The sequence below is a fragment of the Nansenia antarctica genome (genome assembly GCF_963989245.1).
Source record: "Nansenia antarctica genome assembly, chromosome: 1".
Classification (NCBI taxonomy): Eukaryota; Metazoa; Chordata; class Actinopteri; order Argentiniformes; family Microstomatidae; genus Nansenia; species Nansenia antarctica.
Window position 1 is genome coordinate 102,919,934 of NC_137674.1, and position 22,714 is coordinate 102,942,647.

Genomic DNA, 22,714 nt, shown 5'->3' on the forward strand with positions numbered 1-22,714 from the left:
ATCTTACAGGGATGTACTACAGACCTCCAGCGCCGCCCAGTGGTAAGGGACAGAACTGCTGACCACTCCATATGCAGCAGGCTACACTCACCCATACAGAATGTACTGAACTTGCCCCCTTGTGACCCCACCACAGCAGCAGTGCGCGCACACACACACACACACACACACACACACACACACACACACACACACCACAGCCACTCCTTCTCAGAGCAGTGGCCCCACCACAGCCACCTGGAAGAACACCTGCTGCAGCGACTGACAGCCCACCTCCCTGACACCGTGGTGGAAATAGCTATTTAATATTTGAATATTAATGCGGAACAACATCTGGAACAAATGTAATATTAAATTGGACAAGCAACGTCTTCGGAAAGTTCTTCAGATCAGTATCTTTGAGTGAAGGAAGTGGGAAGCACACACGCGCACGCACACACACACACACACACACACACACACACACACACACACACACACAAAGAGAGGTGTTCCACAGAAGACATATTTTCACATCGCAATCTGATCTGTTTAAATTTTGGGGGATATTTATTTACAAGTCACTAGTGGCCATATATGAAAGAGAGAATCTTTTTACATTACATTGTATATACAATACCAGTAAGGCGTATGAAAACTGTACAACAAAAAAAGAAAAAAGAAGCTATGTGACTAGAATTGAAATGAAGATGACATACAACTGAAAGCACAGATACAACTTAAATAATATGCAAACAGGCCGTCAAAATAAAATAATTAATTTGATGTACATAGCTGTAAAATAAACCCACACAAATTGTGTTCATGTACCCTCCCACCCCCCCGGTTCTAAATATTAAATCAAAGCATTTGTACTTTAACTAGGCATGACTAGAGGACACCACCAACAAACACGTCAACCATGTTCTTCTCTGAAACACTGAAACCTCAGTTTCACAGTTCACCTCAACCGGTTGTCCCCTCAAGATCACTATTGCACTTTTAATTCAAAAGTAGTTTTTTCGCCTCCTTTTACACTGATATCACCACATGGTCAAGAGCACTTACTGTTGATCCACTCACTCACACTTCAAACATTTCATCTCTTCATTTCATGTTCTTGATTGTGTCTAAATCTGAGCGTCACTGATACCGAAACCCCTTTGAAAACATCTGAGCGACATACTGTATGTATACCATACATGAGTATACTGTAAGCTCATATACATCGAGTTCACATTATTAACACTTTTATCATGGCGGAATTTTGGTATACCATAAAAAGAAAAAAAATGGACAAACATCAGCTGTACAGTCTGATAGTAAAACACATACTGTGTGTATCTGAGCAGACTGCATGGTGGAGCCAGTGGCTTCATGGTCCACTTAAGGCCTGTTCTGATGCTGGTGTAGTGTAGTAGTAGTGTGTGTGTGTGTGTGTGTGTGTGTGTGTGTGTGTGTGTGTGTGTGTGTGTGTGTTAAGAGAGGTAGGGATGAGATTGCAGATACAAAAAAAAAGTTGTGAAAGCAAACCAATGGAGTGTTGTCTGGAGCTGGGAGGGGAGGGGGGGGGTCGACTCCTCCTACCAAGTGACTCAATACCGACGACATGAACATCTTCACAGGCCTGACGTCTATTTAGCTAAGCCGAGCGACACATCTGGTTTTGATCATCCACAGATGCTTCTCTACTGCACTGACATTCAAACAGCGGTTAAGTTAGAACTGCTGACGCCGTCTTTAGTTACTACGGTACCCCCTGTAGTGTCTCCTCCTGTTTGGTACGAGCCTGTTTCATATATGCAAGAGATTCATTAATGCTCCTCTATGTGTGTGTGTGTGTAAACCATTAGCTTCTGAGAGCTGGACTGTGGTTCTTGTCCATTTCCTTGTTCCCATCCTTCAAAGCAGAGAAGACCTAAAGGAAATAAATAAAACACATCATGAAATACAAAATTCACCTTCTGTGGGTCCCAGTGGAGGCAGAGTACAGAGGACCTATCAGTCCTATCATTATCCTGTCGGTCTCCTTTCCCGCAAGAATGACTCACCATGGAGGACTTAGAGCGGGGGAATCGGAGGACGGTCTCATTGTAATGCAGGGAATGGAAACAGTAACGGTATATAAAACAAACATCTTTCCCTGGTGGAATCACTCATCTAACACCAACAGGACAGGTATTAATCCCTGATCTTAAACCAACAGGACAGGTATTAGGTACTGTAAGCGTTCCTTCCATGACATCCTGCATCTTCCACCCAACATACAGAGTCTGTTGCCCCGGTCCCAGTGAGGCGCCCGGGTCCGAACCCACCTGAGCCCACTTGCGGTTGCTGCTGACCATGCAGGTGGCGGCGATGCAGCTGAAGAGGGGGTCGGGGGCCATGTCGTCAGGCAGGCGGGTCAGGAACTGGGCCATGTGGATGAAGTCCATCTGGAGCAGAACCTCCTGGTAGAGCCTCAGGATGCCGAGGCCCGTCCGAAACAGACACTCCTCGCCGTCCCGGCAGAACACGTCCCACACGCGGCACGCCACGTCCAACGGCAACGACTTACTGTACAGGGTGAAGATCCTGCAGAGAGAGAGAGAGAGACAGACAGAGACAGAAGGACGATTGGGAGGGGGACAGAGGGAGAGTGAGAGAGAGGGAAAATAATTATTAGGAGGGAGAGAGAGAGTGTGTGAGAGAGAGAAAGTGAGAGAGAGAGAGAGAGAGAGAGAGAGAGGGGTGGGGGGGGAAAGGGAGAACAACTAAAGAGCAGCGACACCTTGTGTCTTAAACACAGCGCCAGTTGTCATTTCTCTAAGTGACAAGTCTCCTACCCCCCCCCCCCCCCCCTACAGCACACTTACCAGTCTATAAGGTAGAGGTCAGGGGTCAAGTTGTTGACCTGGAAGTGATTGAACAGCCTGGGGAGGTTCTCCTCAAAGAACACCTCGAAAGCAGCAAAGTATTTCAACATCTGAAGAACAAAGAGACGAGGGGAGTCAGAGGGATTGTGTGGAGGGATCGGGACTATCCACAAGTGTTCCGTTTTAAACAACAAAACGAGATAAAACAATGAAAGATGTTCATAACAACGCTCGCTGGACACCGAAACCATGATGTGACAGATTAATGGTAAGAACTGTCAACACAGACACAACTATCAGACACTCAGGCATTTGAACAGAGAAAGCAAGAATGTACACGCGTGCGTGTGTGTGTGTGTGTCCGTGCGTGTGAGGAGAGAGAGGTGCTTATTCTAGAAGTTGGCTGCACCTTTGACCATAGCCTAGAGGAAGCCTTTTTAACCAAAATCTTAAAATACCAACAGCTGGAGCAGGCTGGAGCAGGCCATATCACAACTGGGTTACAGATGTCAACTTTTAGTTTTCATATTTGGCAGCCTGGGCCATGTTCATAAGTCTGTTGTTAGAGGCCTTCAAATGGCTGGTCTACCTAAGAGAAGGGCCAAACAGTTAGCAAAATATTGCTCAGTATCCGCTGTTATTGGTAGCCGCTCAATATGGAGAAGGCGGTGCTTCCTGTACCCATGAGCTGGATACTGTCTGTTTTACAGTATTGATACTGTATCTGTCAACCCACTGGTATCATCTGGTGTGAATAACATCCTGTGTGTGGCAGAACTGGTTGTTGGCTCAGCATTACTGTAACAGATTGTTTCCATGATATCAAAATGCACTGTTAGTATTTATGTCCTTTAGAATTGTACATGTATGTGGACATAAATAAAGCATTTAAAATGTGCGTGTGTGTGTTTTCCAGTACCAGGTCATGGTCCACTCTGAAGAAGGCCATCTGACAGGGTTTGTTGAGCAAGTTGGCGAAGGCGATGAAGGCGTCCGCTACCTCCAGGTTCAGGATCAGCACAGCGGCGATGAAGGACATGCCCTGGACCTGGGACACGCAGGAAACACAGGTCTGGGATCAGGACATGTTCAACACCACCGCACCCACGATTACAGGCAGAGAGCAACCTCATCCCCAGGCCATTGAGCACAGCTCATATAAGCCTGGGATCACAACGACTCAAACCTGGCCTATGGTGGAGTGGATTTACTGAATTGATGCAGAGTAAAAGTCAATGACTATGCGCCCTTTTGACACTCTTTCTATCGGCTTAATGTAGGCCAAGTTTGACACATGCTGGTCCACCAGACCCTTCGCGCATTTGGGGGCAGAAGTGTCTGGGAATGAGGCTACAGGTAGAGCAGCTTCACTCGGGTCAGGCGTCAGAGTTGGTCTTGATACTCACATAGCCCACGTCTGGCCTGTAACAGGTGTAGGCCCCCAGGACGCTGTGCAAGAGGTCATGATAGGGCCCGCCCTGGAGGGAGGGAGGGAGGGAGAGAGAGAGAGAGAGAAAGGTATAAGTATGGTACAGAGAAAAGCCCCTGCAGCAGAACACACTACAGCACCAGCAGACCAGCCAATGACCTGGAAATTAAAAGACAACATCAAGCTGACAATGAACATTTTACAATACTGTGCGCACACGCACACGCCCACGCCCACACCCACACCCACCCACCCACCCACCCACCCACCCACCCACCCACACACACACACACACACACACACACACACACACACACACACACACACACACACACACACACACACACACACACACACACACACACACACACACACACACACACACACACACACACACACACACACACACACACACACACACCCACCCACCCACACACCCACAACAACAACAGTGACTTCCGTGGAAGGCCAATGAAAGGGTAAGGGGGGAGATGACAGACGAGAGACGTACCTTCTGGAATATAAACAGAGAAGGGAAGGTTCTGGAGATGTCCAGCTTGATCAGGTCCAGACTGGACTCTCTGTCCGCCAGCGACACGCCGCAGTCTAACATCAACAACAAAATAATTCACATTTAAAAACACAAGTCTGCCAACCATCAGGGCCAACAGAATCTACTTGTTTCTGATCTATCTGAGAGAAACAGCACAGTAGAACCCTGTTGTACACCCTTAGGGAGGTAAACAAAGCTAAAAAGACGTGTTCTGTGTGTGTGTCGGGATTTTGTTCCTGCGCCGACAACGGATTATTTTTGGGTTGTCATGGTACCCACCCTCTGTCTCGTTCTCCGAGCTGGTCTCGCTGAAGCTCTTCCACCTCTCCTTGGCCCTGGACAGAAATATCTCGTACAACTCTGCAAAGACAGGAAAAAAACGTGACTTTGCCATTGACTGACTGTTTCCCTTCTCTTACAAGTCGCCGTGGTTACCTGAAAGGTAGTGTAGGCAGTAGGCCTGGAGCTGTCAGGATAATTGGAGCAGTTTAATAACACGGTGTTTGCTGACCGCTGTGGGGAGTATGGGTAGGAGGCTATGTGGGCGTATTCTGTTTGTAGGATTTTGGAGCAAATTCGATTTTTGTGAGGTCAGAGCGCCCCATGAGCACCTCATGAGCTGAAGGCATGTTCTGTTCAGTTGTGTCCATAAAACAATGTATACAGGGTCTGTTAAATGGATAGTTCAACCAAAAATCATACTTTCTTAGTCTTTCACATACCGTAGATGTTGTATGTTGACCGTTGACCATCTGTGAAGCGCCGCTCATTGCATTTGCACAGTGACACGTAGCATGTAGCTTTGCATTTACATACCTAAATCTACTCATATTGTCGTAAAATAGAGTATTGCAGAAATAGGTTATTCAAATAAGAAACGTAATTAAAGCAACTTTAAGGTTACTTTTCGTTTTTGGGTTAGGGTTAGATTGAGAATCCATGTTAAACGAATAGCCTCAGAATGACAGTGATTGTGTCACCACTGGGTCAACAGACAAGGTATGTGAGAGAGTAAGAAATGATTCTTTTTTATTTGTTGGGGGTGAATCATCCCTTTACGTAGTGTGTCCTACCGGGGGTGATGTTGAGCTCGTTGCCGATGGCCAGGCTCCAGACCTTGCCCCTGACGCTGGGGGGTAGACCCTGCCACCACAGCTCTCTGACCCGCCGCGTGTTACGCCTGCCACAGGACAACAAACAAACAAACAAACAAACAAACACTGTTTTATTAGCCATACAACCAATCTAATCAACTGTTCGATTTTTGGAATTTGTAAGCATTTCGGGTTCTGACCAAATGACAAGAGCGAGCCAGCAAATCTTGACGAGGCTGTGTGTAAGATTTGCACGAAGAAGGAGTGAGCAGAATCAGAGATGACTGGTATTGTATTATATCTTATTTTTACCCGCTGTATTTGCACTCAAACTTTATATTTGTGGCTTTATAGATGTTGTTCAGTATTATGTACAAAAGGGGTACAGAATGCATCCCAATGAGCTTGCCTTCTGATTTCTACCTCCCCCAGCCTGCCCTGCTGCACACATAACAAGCTCCCTTCAGTCCAACTGAAGTCATGTGGACAGCAGACAGACGTGCGGCGGTATACTCCATGTACAACGTGGGGACTCCATGTACAACGTGGGGCATATGGAAGGTGTACTCACAAGCTCTCCCAGTTGGGCAGGATCTCTGTGTTCCAGACCACCATGGCGTTAGCGATGCTCTCCTCCTGCTTGTACCTCTCCTTCATCTGCCTCTTCTTCCTCTGGGCCTCCTTCATCTCTGGTAGAGAGACGGCAGAGGGGAAGGCGTTGGGTTGAGTGTGTGTGTGTGTGTGTGTGTGTGTGTGTGTGTGTGAGTGAGTGTGTGTGTCTGTGCGTGTGACTGTGAAAGTGTGTGTGTGTGTGTGTGTGTAAAATAGTAAGTGAGTGAGAAAGAGTGTGTGTGTGTGTGTCTGTGTGTGAGTGTGTGTGTGTGTCTGTGTGTGTGACTGTGAAAGTGTGTGTGAGTGTGTGTGTGTGTGTGTGTAAAATAGTGAGTGAGTGAGAAAGAGTGTGTGTGTGTGTGTGTGTGTGTGAGTGAGTGAGTGAGTGAGTGTGTGTGTGTCTGTGAAAGTGTGTGTGTGTGTGTGTGTGTGTGTGTGTGTAAAATAGTGAGTGAGTGAGAAAGACTGTGTGTGTGTGTGTGTGTGTGTGTGTAGTATAGTATAGCTCCATATGGTACCTCTCCTCTTAGCTCCTGCCACCATCTCGTCGTACTCCTGCCTGTGGCGCTGGGCCTCCTCCACTGACTTGGCAGGAAGACTCCTGGTCAGAGGGACACAGCAGGGATCAGCCCTGGGACCGCTGAAACCCTCCAGGCAGCAGCTTGCAGCCCTAACGTTGCCCAACACTAGAACAGCCGTGCCTTTTTACCTACTAAAAGAGCCGCCTCTTTACAATTCTCAAGCTGCTATTTACACACAACGACCACTAGTTGGCCGCTTGTAGCTTAACCTGCTTCCTACACAGAAATACTAATAGTACTTAGCTTATCCTGATGTGATTTTGAAAATGTAAGGATACTGGGTGGTAGAACGCACATATCTAGGAAAAGTCATGAAAGGAGGGTCCTGAAATTAGAAATTTTGAAATTAGAAACATTTTTCTTTACTCACAGGTCAACCTCACGGCTGTTCTAGTGTTAAGTGAGAGTGTCCTTATCTTTTCAGTCTCACCCGCCACCCCTGCAGCTCACCAAACTAGGGTGTGGCATGTTCTTGCTTTTTGGAGCATTTACGATGAGGTAACAATTATTATGAACGGCTTGCATTGTGATGAGGTAACTTGAATGCTTTCCAGCCAGGAAACAGCCCTTCCCCTTCCCTGTACTGTATGAGGGCTCTGGTGGTAGTTTTCGTAAACAAACCCATAGCCAAGCTGACTGGCACTATAAACAAAACAGACGCATTGCACTGGGACAGAGTGTATGTATAACACGCCAAACTGGCCTGTTGGGCTCTGTTGGCCCTGCCTGTGCACAAACAGAGGCAGTGCACTCTGGGACATGTAGTTGGTGATACTCACGCTGGCCTGTCCTCTAGTATGAGAGCTGTGGTGGACAGAGGCTCAAACTCCAGGTTCTTCCTCCGCCCTGCGGGGAAGTGGGCCTGGGGGCCGGAGGCTGTTGCCCCCCCTGTCGCCTGGTCCTCCTACACCCACACAGGACAGGGACAAGGGACAGGTGTTAAGGGAGTATGTTTGGACAAATTACAAGTAAAAAAATAAATAAAAATAAATGTTTCTTATGGGTTACAAGTGAAATAGGATACAATTGATAAACAGACAGACATGATGATTTCATCAACTCCAATATCACATCTATTTGTATACAGGTAGAGAGATAATAATAGTAAAATAAATAATACAAAATAATAGAATCAGCCTGCGGGTTTATTGCCTTTTAGACCTCAGTCTTGAGGGCCACTAGCTGTGTGCTCATTTTCCAAACAGAGGAGGGACAAACACTGTTTTTTAGCAGTGGAGGCAGAAAATCGGAGGAAAGGCACACTGTAACGCATGGAATGGAATAGGGAATGGTAGCCTGTCCTCCGGTTTCTACCTCCCCCAGCCTCCCCTGGTTCTTAGGTCCTTCCTGGTGGTGAATGTGCACCAGCTGGTCGGCCTGATGCGGAGCACTGTGGCCAACAAGGAACAGGAGGGCTGCTTCATTTAATGAGATGAGATTTGTTTATTTGGTGAGTCTGTGTTTATTTGGTGAGTAGTGTTTAATTGGCGAATAGCGCTTCAGACGGAATGTAATTACCTGGTGTTTCTAAAATATACACAACCAACTATAAATGTATGTTCGTGTAATTCATGTCAACATGCTTAAAAACGCAGCTGTTTTTTTCCATACTCCAAATCAATAATATGGAGATCGTCTATGGATGGATGCTACAGTACACGTATTGTTTCACTGTTAGTACTATTGATTGTATATTGTGTATTGCTATTACAGTACTCTTATATTTGATTCCTATCCTCATTATAGTTCACTGCACTGTTGAGAAGTCACTCGCCCAAAGCATTTCATTATACTGTTTAATGTCCTGTGCATATGATAAATAAACATGATTTATGATATCATATGCATATGATGTATGGACGGGATGTCAGGGGAGCCTACACTGTCCCCCCACTCCTTCTGTGCGTCAATAGATGAGTTGTTCTGCGCTGCGCCGTATAGAAGACCACTTCTGCTGCTGTTCAACCTAAACAACTGCCACATTCAGCCATCACCCATGGCTCATCCATCTCTGCACCCTCCATTGGCAGCAGTGGGCAGCAGAGGGTGAGGAAGACATTCTAGAGTTGGAATAGTGTCCACTTTGTCTCGGCGTCTTCTGCCTAGCGCGTGTGTGTGTGTGTATATGGATGCGCGTGGGAGAGAGAGAGAGAGTGTGTGTGTGTGTCCAATAAAAACGTCATTCACCGACCGGGGTCAGCTACAGGACAACAGTTTTCTCTCTCAGGAAGTTAGTCTGGATGAGCTGAGGTTTTTCTCTCACTGCCTGCAGTGCCCAATGGAGTTATTTTATCTGTGATGCTCACGTTAGGATTGGGCCCTTACAGCCACCATAGTTAGTGAAGTGAGTGCCCGATCATCCTGCAGTAATGGTGGTGGCGCTCACATGATCATTTATGGGGGTCAAAGTGTTGTCCTCAGCTGTACACAGTAGTTCCATGCACAACCGATGAGACGGGGAGAGTGACTATCGTCACTAGACGATCTATGACAGCTTCAGTGACATAATAAAGTGTGTGACACCCCACGGGACACACAAAAGTGTTGACTAGACGCCATTTCTCCTTTCAGTTTCAGATTGACAGTTGTCGACAGTGCCGATCGACAAAGCGTAAATTAACCTTAATGTGACTTATTAAAAAGAAAATGACAACGTCCGTACCCCTGGAGTTGTCATAGGCTATAGAGTGTCTGGGTTATCTTCCTGATGGGACACAAATAAAAACCCATTTTGTCAATGTCTGACGGTTGTTTGCCACTGGGCCCAAATGGTTGTTAATCATTGAGCCTTGAATTGTAGCACTCAACCTCAGGTGACTGCTACTTAAAATCACACTGACACAGAGATCCTCTGTGAGTATGTGTATGCATGAGAGAGTGTGTGCGCGAGCGAGTGTGTGAATGCGTGTGTGTGTGTGTGTGGGTGTGTGGCTGTGTGCCCTTATAGGAAGTACCACCTGTGGTGTGCATGGCAGGAATTCTAACACCCATGGAATTCTAATGCCCGTGGTCAACAACAGACAGAGGAACAGGGCCAGTGGGTAGACGGCCTGGCACAGTCACTGCCAGCTGACACACAGCCATGCATGCTGAAGTGGGGATTGGGGGGTGATGGGGGAGGTGTGGAAGGGGGCACAGAGCCGCCAGCTGGGTCCTCAGCTGCAAATGACCAGCCACCCCGCCCGAGGTATAAACTAATTGCGCACACGCACACACACCTGTTGCTCCTACCCCCACTGCCACCATCAGCACCAGTAGCAGCACAACATCGGAAAGTGAACATGTTCCTTCCATGACCTCATCATGAGTGAGTTGACTTCTACTGACAGAAGGGGGGACAACCCCCCGGAAGTTTCTCCCGAAAGCTTCATAACAGCACTAAAGATCCTCTTTTGTCCATCGACTTTCATCTTAAAATGCCGGTTGAGAGAGAGGACGCTGGCGTTGCTTGTTCGCCGCTTCGCCGCCCGAAATCTAGTTGTAATTGCAGCACACAGAGTAGATTGTCCTACAAAGATTTGGTTGGATTTAGATTTAGTAATCTAAAAATGAATTAGACCCCTATACTTTCTTTTATTTATCTTTTGTTTCTTTTTATTATTACTCGATATTTCAGTTTGTAAAGCGTCTTTGTGTGTAGAAAAGCACTATATAAGTAAGATGATATAAGATATAAGTAAGATAAGATGATCTTTGTGCTGGGAAGCCTTCAGGGGAACTTAGCCCTGGGTAGAAACTGGAAAAGCAACAACCCCCTTGTGAGTGCAGGTTTTTCAATAAGCACGGGCAGGACTCCTGTGGGTGGCGGTTGGGTGAGGAGAGAGCTAACCTGCTGGATGGGCTCAGAGTCTTTAGCAGCATTCTCCCTCGAGGGGCTCTTCCCAAACAACGTCCACCCCGGTGCATTCTGGGAAGGTGGCTTGGGCTCTTTGGGCTTCCTAGAAAATAGGCTCCTGGAGGGTAGAGGAAGAGAGAGAGAGAGGGAGAGAGGTGAAAATTAAATGAGAGGAAGACAGACAGAGAGAGAGAGAGAGAGAGAGAGAGAGAGAGAGAGAGAGAGAGAGAGAGAGAGAGAGAGAGAAGAGGGCAACTGCAGAAAGTACATAGTGAAAACGGGGGGGGGATCAAAGAGGAGATGTGTTGGTTGGTGGAGGAGGAAAAGGACACATATATACACACACACACACACACACACACACACACACACACAGCTTTTGCCGCAAAGAGAGATATGAGAGAAAATATTGTCTTGTGTCTGTCTGGGGCAGCGCAGGGGAGTGGAACGGTGAGGCCAGGATTGTTTGCACTTCACTGGTTCTGAGACATTTCGGCAAAGTAAACATCTCTCCGTTTCTCATATACCCCAAGGTCTGTGTTTGCTGAAGGATCTTCATGAAGGACCTGTAAGACTACTCTAAAGAGCAATGAAGGAAACTAGCTTTTCTACTGATCAATACAGTACTAGCCTTACTGTAACCTTGTTGAGATCAGGCTTTCTTAGTTACGAAAACCTGGGGAAATCCTTTGCAGGAAGTAGCTACACAAAGGGGTGGAGACCCGTTTGAACTGGGTGACGCCTTGTGACACGTCAACACCAAAACCAATGACTGAAAACCAATCAAATACAATCGCTTCCAAAAACAGGTTCCTTCAGGTTGTCTTCAATGATGCAAACCAGCATAGGGAACAACTCTCTGTAAACTAGTCCTACCTGGTCGGAAAAGACAACACACGTAACAACCAGCAATCATTCTACAGGCATGTGGGTGGGAGGGTTCTTGTAATGTAACATCCAAAGAAACTGCGAACACATTCTCCCATCCCTCGTCTTTTTCAGGTCAGGGCTATGCACCCTGAGTGCAGCGATCAAAAGAGCTTTAGAGCCACAAGACTGATCTTTAAAGGAAGACATCCCACTCACCAGTACAGCAGCAACAACAGTGGCTGTGAGTGAGTAGGGTAGCTACGATTATTAACTAGTAGGCTAGCCACTATGCATGCCAGAGGGGAGGCTGGTGGAGGTAGAAATCGGAGGACAGGCTTATTGTAATGCATGGAATGGAATGAGGAATGGTATCAAACGCTGATTCGATTAGGGATGGGAATCGAGAACTGGTTCCAGTTGGGAACCGGTAACAAATTGTTTGATGCATCGGAATCATATAGGCCTACCTATGAGGTTATTGGTTCCTCTTATCGTTGCCGGCATGTTTTGCGCATGTGCTGACAGTTGCACGTCATGATGACGTCAAACTCTGAAACTTGCAACAAGGAGTCATGGCTGAGTCTCGAAAGAAACGCGGGTCCAAAGTGTAGCTTCATTTCACAAAGAATTACAACATTGCTACTTGTAACATCTGTAAAATGATAATTTCAAGTAAGAGTGGAAACTCCAGCAATATGTTAAAACATCTTTCGACGCAACATGGGCTAAAATGACAGAAATGCCATGTTTTTACACTCTACGCACGAGTGCCACTGCAAGCGATCAACATGTCCGCTACTAAGGGTAAATATCCTATGCTAATAATATTAGTGCCACACAGGCAGGCGTAGCAGATTTTTTCTTTGACTAAGAAACCCTAAATGAAAATTAATGCTGTACAAAATACTCTCCCATTTCATCCTGCCCCTGTTGTCAGATCTTGCCCAAACATATTTGTGTGCTCAGGCGTCTTCAACCCAATCTGAGAGGGATTAATACCAGAATAAATTAGATTTTTCACCGTTAAAAGGTGGGTTTTTATGCGGTTAAGATATTAAGTGATTTCTTGCAGAAGAACCATGGCTGCCTTTGTGAATGTCGGCACACATCGGGAAAATCGATTATTCGTTCATAGCACCCACCGATTATTCGAATATGAAAACATTTAGTTATGCACATCGCTAGTATCAATCACATCCTATCAATCCCGATCCCTAGATCTGATGTTGGGAGCACTTCTCCTAAGGCGATGTGGCCCTCTTTCTCTCCCCATAAATAAAACATCTCTCAGAGCTGCACAGGCTCCTTTCACCACGACAACACTCCCAACAGCCTCTGCCAGATGCATCTCCCTCTAATTAAACTAGCCCACACCTGCCATGTCGACACCCACTGCAGGATCCAGGCTGGAAACATGCCAGGGGGAGGATGCAGTTCATGAGGCCCTGCATTCAGCCTGGCAAAACTGCCTCAGCTTGCATTTGAGCATTGGTAAAACTACTGTTGTTGTTGTTGTTGTTGTTGTTGTTGTTGTTGTTGTTGTTGTTGTTGTTGTTTTAATAGACGTGTGAAATTAACCTTGACTGCTTGAGCCTGCTACATAGTGAAGTGTTGCATTGTTAGGCGGACCGAGTTTTATACTGACTGACTGGGAATTTAGGCTAGCCTAGGCCGCACGAATACAAATCAATGATCTGAAATGGACGATGAGCGCACTGACACTTTCCTCAGTACTCAGACATTTTACATCCATGGTGATAACATCCACAGTATAATCCACACATACAGTATAATAAAAATTAAAAAAAATTATTTTCTTTCCTAGCACCAGGGGAGCCCCCCCTCCCAAATTCCGTTGTTTGGTACCTGTACTATATCAATGACAATAAAGACCATTCATTCATTCATTCATTCATTCATTCATTCATACAGTATAATAAAAATAAATAGCCTACTACTAATAAAAACTTAAACCACAGACAGCAAAAAAAGGTCAGGGACTGATAGACATTGGTAGGGGGGGAAAGTTTTAAAAAAAGGGAACCTCCTTTCTTGACCTACGCTAAAGAGGAAATCTCTAGTTTGTGTCATGCTCAGAATTCATAGCTAGCCATCAAAAATACTCTTCCTCCTACTTCTTTGGTTCTATTTAATCAGCCATCTGCAGAAAACAAAACAAAACAAAATACCCAGCTGTCTCGTGTTCAACCAACCTGTCACTCTGCATGGGGAAGTTATTAACCGCAGGATGACGTAGGCTAATTCAATTAGCAAGCATGCCAAGAACGACACACACAGACAGACACACACACACACACACAGACACACACACACACACACACACACACACAAAGAGAGACACACACACACACAGACACACACACACACACACACACACTCACACACACTCACACACACACACAGACACACACACACACACACACACACAGACAGACACACAGACACACAGACACACAGACACACACACAGACACAGACACAGACACACACACACACACACACACACACACACACACACACACAGACACAGACACACAGACACACACACACACACACACACACACACACACACGCACACACACACACACAGACACACACAGACACACACACAAAGACTGCACTAACAGCCACCCGGGAACAGTAGCCGGAAAGAGTGTAAAACAGGAACCTAGTCTGGCTTGCCACACAAACAACCCTCCCCATGGCCATGGCATTAAACAGCAGCATGACATTCACTACACTGACTGCAGAGTGGCATGGCTAGTGATGTGCCATGGGCTCTGTGGACTAAATGAGCTACTGGAAACAGATCATCATTGTATCAATGACACTGTGTCTGACATCAAAAGTCAAACCCCTGAGGGGAAGATTAACTAAGCAATTGCTCATTGAGCCCTAACCATATCCCTTACTATCAATGACACTTAACTGGGGCATGACTAATATCCAGGCTATTAACTCACAACAACCCTGGCTGGCTGGCTATGGGAAATCAACGTGAGGAGGGGGTCTTCAACATATTGGCAGGCGTTTGATTGATTGTTTTGATATTTTTTACCTGGTGAAAAAATCGGTTATTCGGTTTTTACCTGGTGAAAAAATCGGTTATTCCGAACTTCTTGGTGATCAACCCCTGATCCGACGGATCGGACGGATCTGACAGAACCACCAACCCGTCCTCAGGAAGTTTGTCTGGGGCACTTCTTCGACGGCGACTGAGCTCAAACGTGTCGGTGGTGGTGCCCCCCTCCTCCTCCGGCCCCCCGAAAAACAAGCCCCCGTCCGGTGGGCCGAGAGGGGTGGCGTCGCAGCTGAGAGACACTGCGATGTTTGGGTTATTAGTCCTGGGGGTCCTGAGGGTAAGGTGGTGCCTAGCAGCCAGACTGGACTCACTCGAGTCCTCCTCTCTAGTGCTGGAGGACCCCCCCGTGTTCATGGGACTGTCTGGGCTGGTGTTTATGGAGAGTGAGAGTGTCGACGGGGGGCATGGAGAAGATGGGAGTTTGGCACTGGTGGTTTCGGAGCGATCGCCCCCCTCGGGAGAGATCACACACACCGCTGGTAGCCCCCCGCTATGGGCATCACGTGACTCCGGTGAAGGAGACATCCGGATGTTTATGACCGGTCTCTGATCAGAAGAAGCGTGCTGCACCACGACATCAAACGGAACATTCGTTGAATTGTCGGTTGTATTTCTTATAATAAAGTCACACGTTTCTGAATCGTTCTCGTGTACAATATGTAAGAAGCCACCGTTCGCGACTTTGACTTTCCCCCCTTCCTTGACTAGGCTGCCAAGTACTTGGCATGGCTGTGTGTCTAAATGGCTGCAATAACAAGTGTCCAACACATCAGGATCATCTGTGTCATCATCTGTGTTTGACAGGCTGTCCATCATATCCCCGTTAGTCATGATGTTAATAATATCCGAACCAGTCGAGGAGGAGGTGGTGCAAGTAGTGCAATTACACTGATGCTTGACCACCGTGCGTGAAAACCGCGAAAGCGACGAGGAGGGGGGAGGCTTTGGTGGTCTCGGTTCCTCTTGTGAATAATAACCGTCGTTCGGTTGACCCGAGGAGCAGGGATCCAGGGTCTCCTCCTGACCCGAGGAGGAGCAGGGGTCCAGGGTCTCCCTTACTTCCTTTCCCTGGAGGTTCAGTGGATTCTGCAGTAACATTCCGTTCCCCTCCTCTGGTCTTAGGGCGCTCCTCGCAGCAGCAGCAGCAGCAGCTGTGTCTGAGCAGGAACGTAGGACCCCCCCGCCGCTCCCCCCTAACCCGACCATTAGCTCCACCGATGACTCAGTAAATCCATTGAGTCTGTGTTGGTCTGACATGACACAGCCGTCATTCTTCATCCGATTTGGAACTGGAAGACACTCAGATCGAGCCACCAGATCCAGCATTATTTCATTCCCACTCACTCGAACGTGCTGCGATGGTAGCACGGAACAGTGTGAGTCTACGTTGACATTCACACTCCCATTGCTGCTGGCTATATAAACATCATAACCCTTCCTCCCCGTTTGACCCGAGTCATCATCCACCGGGCGTACTTTGCTTACGCTGTCTTCCAAAGAAGGGCGAGACTTCTTGGTGATACTGCGGTCGATCTGTGCACCGTACGGTTTACCTCTTGACTCTTCGTTTTCATTGACATCGACGCCGGGCAATGCAAGAACCGAACCGAGTCCATGTTCCGTTGTTTCCATTTCATTCAGTCGGCGGAAACGAGCTTAAAAAAGCAGCTCCGCACAGAAAATCCCGCAGCGATATGCAGCCACCTCCTCCGGCGGAGCTCTCCCCAGTTCTCGTTGTTCTTTTAACGCGTTTGCTACCATTTTAGTCTGAACCTCACTCTTGCTACCAGACCCTCAAACACTTGCTAGAATGTATTTAAATTAGTTTTTTTCTATGTCAACACAATGGTTTAACCAGGACTAAACTAGACGTGGGAGATACAGTATCTGTATATCCCTTCAAATGCAGCAACACTTTTCCATGGCTAGGAGCCATTTTGAAATGTCGCTGACGTCATGTCTTTCCTCTCCCAACTCTTCTGGGCCCGAGAGCCATTAAATGTTGGCCTGGTAGTGACATCTGCTGGTGAGAACGTGTCATTGCACAAATGTTGGGTACTGAACGTAGGCAAATGTTCTGTCCGTCGTTTCTTCATACTGTGGGATGAAAAACACGTCTTCTTATTCTGATGAGAAATACTAGAGCGCGTGCAATGAAATTAAATAATTAAATTAAATCAAAACATAATAGATATGTCTTTGAGTTGAACAACTAGACTTTATATCAAACTGAAGAAGTAGGCCTATGCTATGACATAAAACAAATATTATGATAACATTATGAACTTTCGCTTGATATCAATATTATAAACTTTGATATCAGAATTATTTATTTTTATATGAATCCATTTAACCTTGATATGTCAATACTATTGATATCAAGGTTAATAATGTTGAAACAAAAAAGGTTTGAGGGCCAGACCACTGCTCAATGTCAGACAAGCTTTATTAAACCCTCATGTTTAATATCTACACTTTTTCTATACAATGATGTAAAATGTGAAATAAGACCAACATACATAGCCTAGGCTACTGACTGTTACTGAACATTTTGAAAACGATTTCAAAATAGATCAAGCAAATTCTAAATCCTTTAGAAAATACTGTCTTTTCAAATAAACTATTTCGATCTAGGTCTGAAGTGCAGCGGACACTATGGACCTCACCAGACTGAAGACTGAAGTCCAGTTCGTCTCACCTGCTGCTATGAGTCATAGCCTATCACAAGAGAGCGAATCGAGGGGCTGTTTTGGACCGTTTCTGTAACGCATGGGTTAGGATACACCGCAGTCCAGTGGTGAATATAGACACAACATGGAGCGAATATATGAAGTGGTTTGGTGTTAAATTGGCTGTAAAAGGGATGTAGCCTAGTCAATCAAAGACCGAAAACTACAAATGGAAAACTCTACAGCAAATGACACGCAAGTTCGGTCGGAGGGCGCAGATGAGGAGGAGGCAGGTGGGAATAACGGGCTGCGCGGGCTTATTACCGGTTGCGTTTTATTCCTTCTCATCGTTTCCACTCTCCTGGGGAACACGCTCGTGTGTGTCGCTGTGGTTAAATTCAGGCATCTTCGCTCCAAGGTGACGAACTTTTTCGTGATTTCTCTGGCGGTGTCCGACCTCTTCGTCGCCGTCCTGGTGATGCCCTGGGAGGCGATCTCGGAGGTGACCGGCACGTGGCTGTTCGGAAGGTTTTGCGGCATCTGGATCGCGTTTGACATCATGTGCTCGACAGCGTCTATTCTTAACCTCTGTATCATAAGCGTGGATAGATACTGGGCTATAGCGAGTCCTTTTAAATATGAACGGAAAATGACCCACAGAGTTGCGTTTATCATGATCGGAGTGGCGTGGACACTGTCCATTCTCATCTCCTTCATACCCGTGCAACTGAATTGGCACAAGGCTGAGGAGGAGGAACCGTTGGCTGATGCGAACTTCACCAACCACACAGACAACTGCAAGGCGAACTTGAACAAGACGTATGCCATTTCATCTTCCCTGATCAGTTTCTACATCCCCGTGGTCATTATGATCGCCACTTACACTAGGATTTACCGTATCGCGCAAAAACAGATACGGAGGATATCCTCCTTGGAAAGAGCCGTGGAACAAGCGCAACAGAACCAACAACCAAACATCTGCGCACAGCACGAAAATTCGTTGAAAACCTCGTTTAAAAAGGAAACCAAAGTTCTCAAGACGCTCTCTATTATAATGGGGGTTTTCGTATGTTGCTGGCTCCCCTTTTTTGTCTTAAACTGCATGGTGCCTTTCTGCGATCCCCCGTGCGTAAGTGACACCACGTTCACCATATTCGTCTGGTTCGGTTGGGCTAATTCCTCGGTGAACCCCGTCATTTACGCATTCAACGCGGATTTCAGGAAGGCCTTTACAACGATCCTAGGCTGTAATAAGATTTGCTCAAGCTCAACGGTGGAGGCTGTTAATTTTAGCAACGAATTGGTGTCCTACCACCACGACACGACTCTCCAAAAAGACGTGCAGCAGGTCTTGGCTTCTGCCCAGAATCCTTACGCAGTCTTCAACGCAGCAGGGGAGATCATAAACCATGCACCGTTTGACAAAGTTTCTCTGATGTCAGACACATCCCGTCACCATAAGAACCTGTTGCTGCCCAACATTGTCCAATTTGAGTGTGAGGGGGAACTTTCACTGGATACCATAACGCCTTTTACCTCTGCGGGAGCTATGGAATGCGACTCGATCCCTGGTCAAATCCATGAATAAGAATGTCGCCTTATACTTGACTGATTCATCATTTCGTGACGTTAGAATTATAAGGTTCTATCTCAATTTTTGTCAAAATTTAGTTTTTTTACATAATCTGATCCATTAGGTGTTTATTAATGCCTGTGTGGTGTTATTTTTAAAATGTTGACATTTTTGAGTTAGTAATTCATAAAATACAAAGGTTCCATCTCACAAAACATAATGGAATGTAAAAACGTTGACGCTCAATATCTCTGACCTGCCCTAAACGGAGATAGAACCTTATAATTCTAAGCTTACGATTTGTCTTTAATTTATTTATGGAGTTAGTTGCATTAAATGCGCAAGTGTCACTCTTTCACATCTGATAATATAGTAGCCTAATCCATTTCTATGCTCCGTACATGTAATTCATATAGTTACTGTATTAGTGATATGCCTTGATACATCTGTCGTTTTGCCACTACACACCAACGTAAGGGGACACATTAATTTATTCAGATTCCATTGAATCCTATGACAGATATGTAGTCTTTAGTGCTCAATGGATGAAATTCCTTAAATATGATTTGATTTGAAGCTATACATCAATCTCTGATGCATCAAAAACATAAACAATGGAGTAGTCCCATGCCTATTGATATGGTGAGATAGCACTACTGCTCTCATTAAGGTTTCTACTTTATCATAACCAAGGGGTATAATTAATTATTTCAATGATATTGCAGACTATTTTTATTCTATAATTAAGCTAATGCTTTTTTCCAAGGTTATACTGTTTAGTGTTTTGTGACTTGATTGTAATTCCATTTCATTCTGAGTGTATTTATTATTCCATTGCCAAAGGAATGGATGTACCGTAAGCCTGTTGTATTTAAGTATAACCCTTGCATGGAGCAATCGCCATGGAATCTATTCATTTATAAGCTGTTTTGGTTAACAAATCATTCTGGAAGCTACATTGAGAGAGTTCATACGTAGAGGACAATGGGCTGCAATCAACTTGCTTTTGTATGAAATCAGCTGTAGAAATTGTCCTGAGATTCACTAGTATGCATTTTTTTTAAACCATTTGTGAATTAATAAAACTTGAGAAGAAATATTTGAGTACCGCAAGTGCTACATTGTTATGCTTTTTTTTATTGTTAAATAAATGCCATTGCTTCATCCAGCACATGAAATTCTCCTATTCTGCATAACATATGCCATTTAACCGACACTATTATACAAAGTGACTGAGGCTTGGTCCCAGTGTGAATCTGCATCTATAGGCTGTAATCACTGATCTATATATACTCTATCACTGTGTCTTTCTCTCTCTCTCTCTCTCTCTCCCCCCCCCCCCCCTCTCTCCCTCCTATTATATTTTCAACAGCCTTTCTGCTAAAGTTGGTAAAAACAGAACAATATAGTGTATATGTTCTACCTCTGCTAAAAAAGGAGTTGGTCACACAGGTTGAAATCCAAAGGGTGAAGAAAGGGTCTCAAAATGAGCCTTGAAACATGGAGTTAATACAAATCTAAAAGTATCTGATTTGACCTCAGGGCATTGACCATACACATGAAACACACATGAATGCATATATTATATGCAACCTCAACGACAGTACCTTTTTATACAGTGACTTTGTGCAGACAGAAATGAACAACCCTCTACTTTAAAGAGATGACTGTAGATTTAACAGAGTGTGTTCCACTAAGTCACACCCCCTTCCTTTTCATCTTCAAAAGACAAAGGACTGATACAGAGAGAAGCCTGCAGCCCCAGGGACACCGAGGGAGAGGTAGAGACCTACTGAACTAAGCTGCAGGTGTGTGGGCACACAGATGTGTTTCACAGACACAGAGTCACCCAGAGAGGGCTTACAGGGGGACGGTCATCTCTGAGTACCTTTCTGGATTTACACAAGAAAAGCGACAGCTGTTGAAATGTGACAGTGTACACTGTTATGGTATTCCTGGTGGATTTTTTTGCATATGGATATGACATTATCCTCCCACACCTATAGTGTTCAGTCTACCCCACTGCTGCAGTCACGCTTCCTGACTAATTTGTTCCATTTGTTGACATTTGATGATGGACTGAGTGACCAACATAATATTTAATCCACAATTGTTTTGGGGGGTGATCGAAATGCAATGTGTGCACGCAGAAGCGGATTTGTTTGGTAGACAAACAGAAATAGTTAGTAGACAAAAGTAGAAATAAAACATGAAACCATCTGGTAAAATATCCCATCCTTTCATTCCCTGAAAAAGAACATTCAATTAATTCAGGCAGCCAACTGTGAGATGAGAGTTCTGAGCAATAACATGTCTGCTGCAGTGGAGGCGGGTGGAGGCAGAAATCAGAGGACGGGCTCATGGTAATGCCCATGCAATAGAATAAGACATGTTTTGTGATGCCCTGATCTGTTACAATGAATATGAAGGCTACAGTTCACCAGAGGTAATATTTACTTTCAGAATTGAATAGTTCAATGATGATTAACTTGTATAACTCGATAACTCAATAACCTGAATATCAAAAGTAAGTAGTAATAATAATAATAATAACTTTAATTTATATAGCGCCTTTCAAAAACCCAAGGACGCTGAGGAAGTAGGAACGTAGGAATCAGAGTTAGCAGGTCAATTCTCTCAAACAGACAATCGGCTGAAACTCCAGGGCCATTGACTGAAAGTCCAAGTCCTTTGTTGTCCAAGTCCTTTGTTGTCCAAGTCCGTCCCTGGAGGAGATAGAAAGACTTAGTTTCACTTTTAGTGCTCATTCAATCGAAGGCTGCGGTAAGCAACATGCTGAATATTGTCTTTTGGATTATGTTCTAGTAAAATAGCTTGAAGGAATGGATGGCTCTGAACGTGCTTGCATTGATTGTACAGCCAGTGGGAATGCAATGCTGTATGGTGTTATTTGTCTGCTCTTGACAGCAACATTGGGTCTGAGATGATTGTCAAAGCTTTTATGACTGTCTAAAGGAGACATTGAGTCACAGAGTATTGAGTTTAGTTTTTCAGAAATGTGAAGGTGTACAGAGATATGATGACACAGAATATGTTACTCCAAGAATGCATTTGACTGTTTAGTAAGTTTAGTCCAACACCATTTATACAGAAGCACAGACACACACATGCATGCACTCACGCACACATGCACGCACACACACACACACACACACACACACACACACACACACACACACACACACACACACACACACACACACACACACACACATGATGGCCAGGAGGGAGTTAATGATGAGGAGTTTCTCATACATGTCATTTTAGCTGTGTGTTCCAGTGTGTTCTGTGTGCTTAGCTGTGTGTTGAAATGGCCCATCATAAAGAGAAGAGGCATCTTACCCCTCAGCAGACAGAAGGATTCAGAGGGACTGATCTGCAGTCTCTATTTTGTCTTTCTTATGATTGAAGCCATCAGTCCAGCAATTGCCATAAGAGGGGTCCTTGACTTGCTGCTACATGTGGAGTAGAATATCAACGTATTTTATAACAGTATACACACACACACACACACACACACACACACACACACACACACACA

At 45.3% G+C, this 22,714-nt stretch overlaps 2 protein-coding genes across 2 annotated transcripts; one reads left to right on the forward strand and one right to left on the reverse strand.

Annotated features, from left to right (window-relative positions):
• Positions 1-1,828: 1,828 nt before the first annotated feature.
• On the reverse strand, positions 1,829-15,435 carry LOC308155387 (TBC1 domain family member 12-like; the record flags this gene model as incomplete). The annotated part of the gene is made up of 13 exons (XM_080528705.1): positions 1,829-1,897; positions 2,295-2,553; positions 2,835-2,944; positions 3,754-3,882; positions 4,241-4,312; positions 4,775-4,869; positions 5,096-5,176; positions 5,890-5,996; positions 6,482-6,599; positions 7,041-7,123; positions 7,883-8,007; positions 10,933-11,056; positions 14,918-15,435. 13 exons carry the CDS (start codon positions 15,433-15,435, stop codon positions 1,829-1,831), a joined length of 1,890 nt encoding a protein of 629 aa, XP_080384831.1.
• A 2,373-nt stretch (positions 15,436-17,808) lies between these two features.
• LOC308175292 (D(1C) dopamine receptor) lies at positions 17,809-19,167 on the forward strand (the record flags this gene model as incomplete). Its single annotated transcript, XM_080550217.1, has 1 exon — positions 17,809-19,167. One exon carries the CDS (start codon positions 17,809-17,811, stop codon positions 19,165-19,167), a length of 1,359 nt encoding a protein of 452 aa, XP_080406343.1.
• Positions 19,168-22,714: the final 3,547 nt, after the last annotated feature.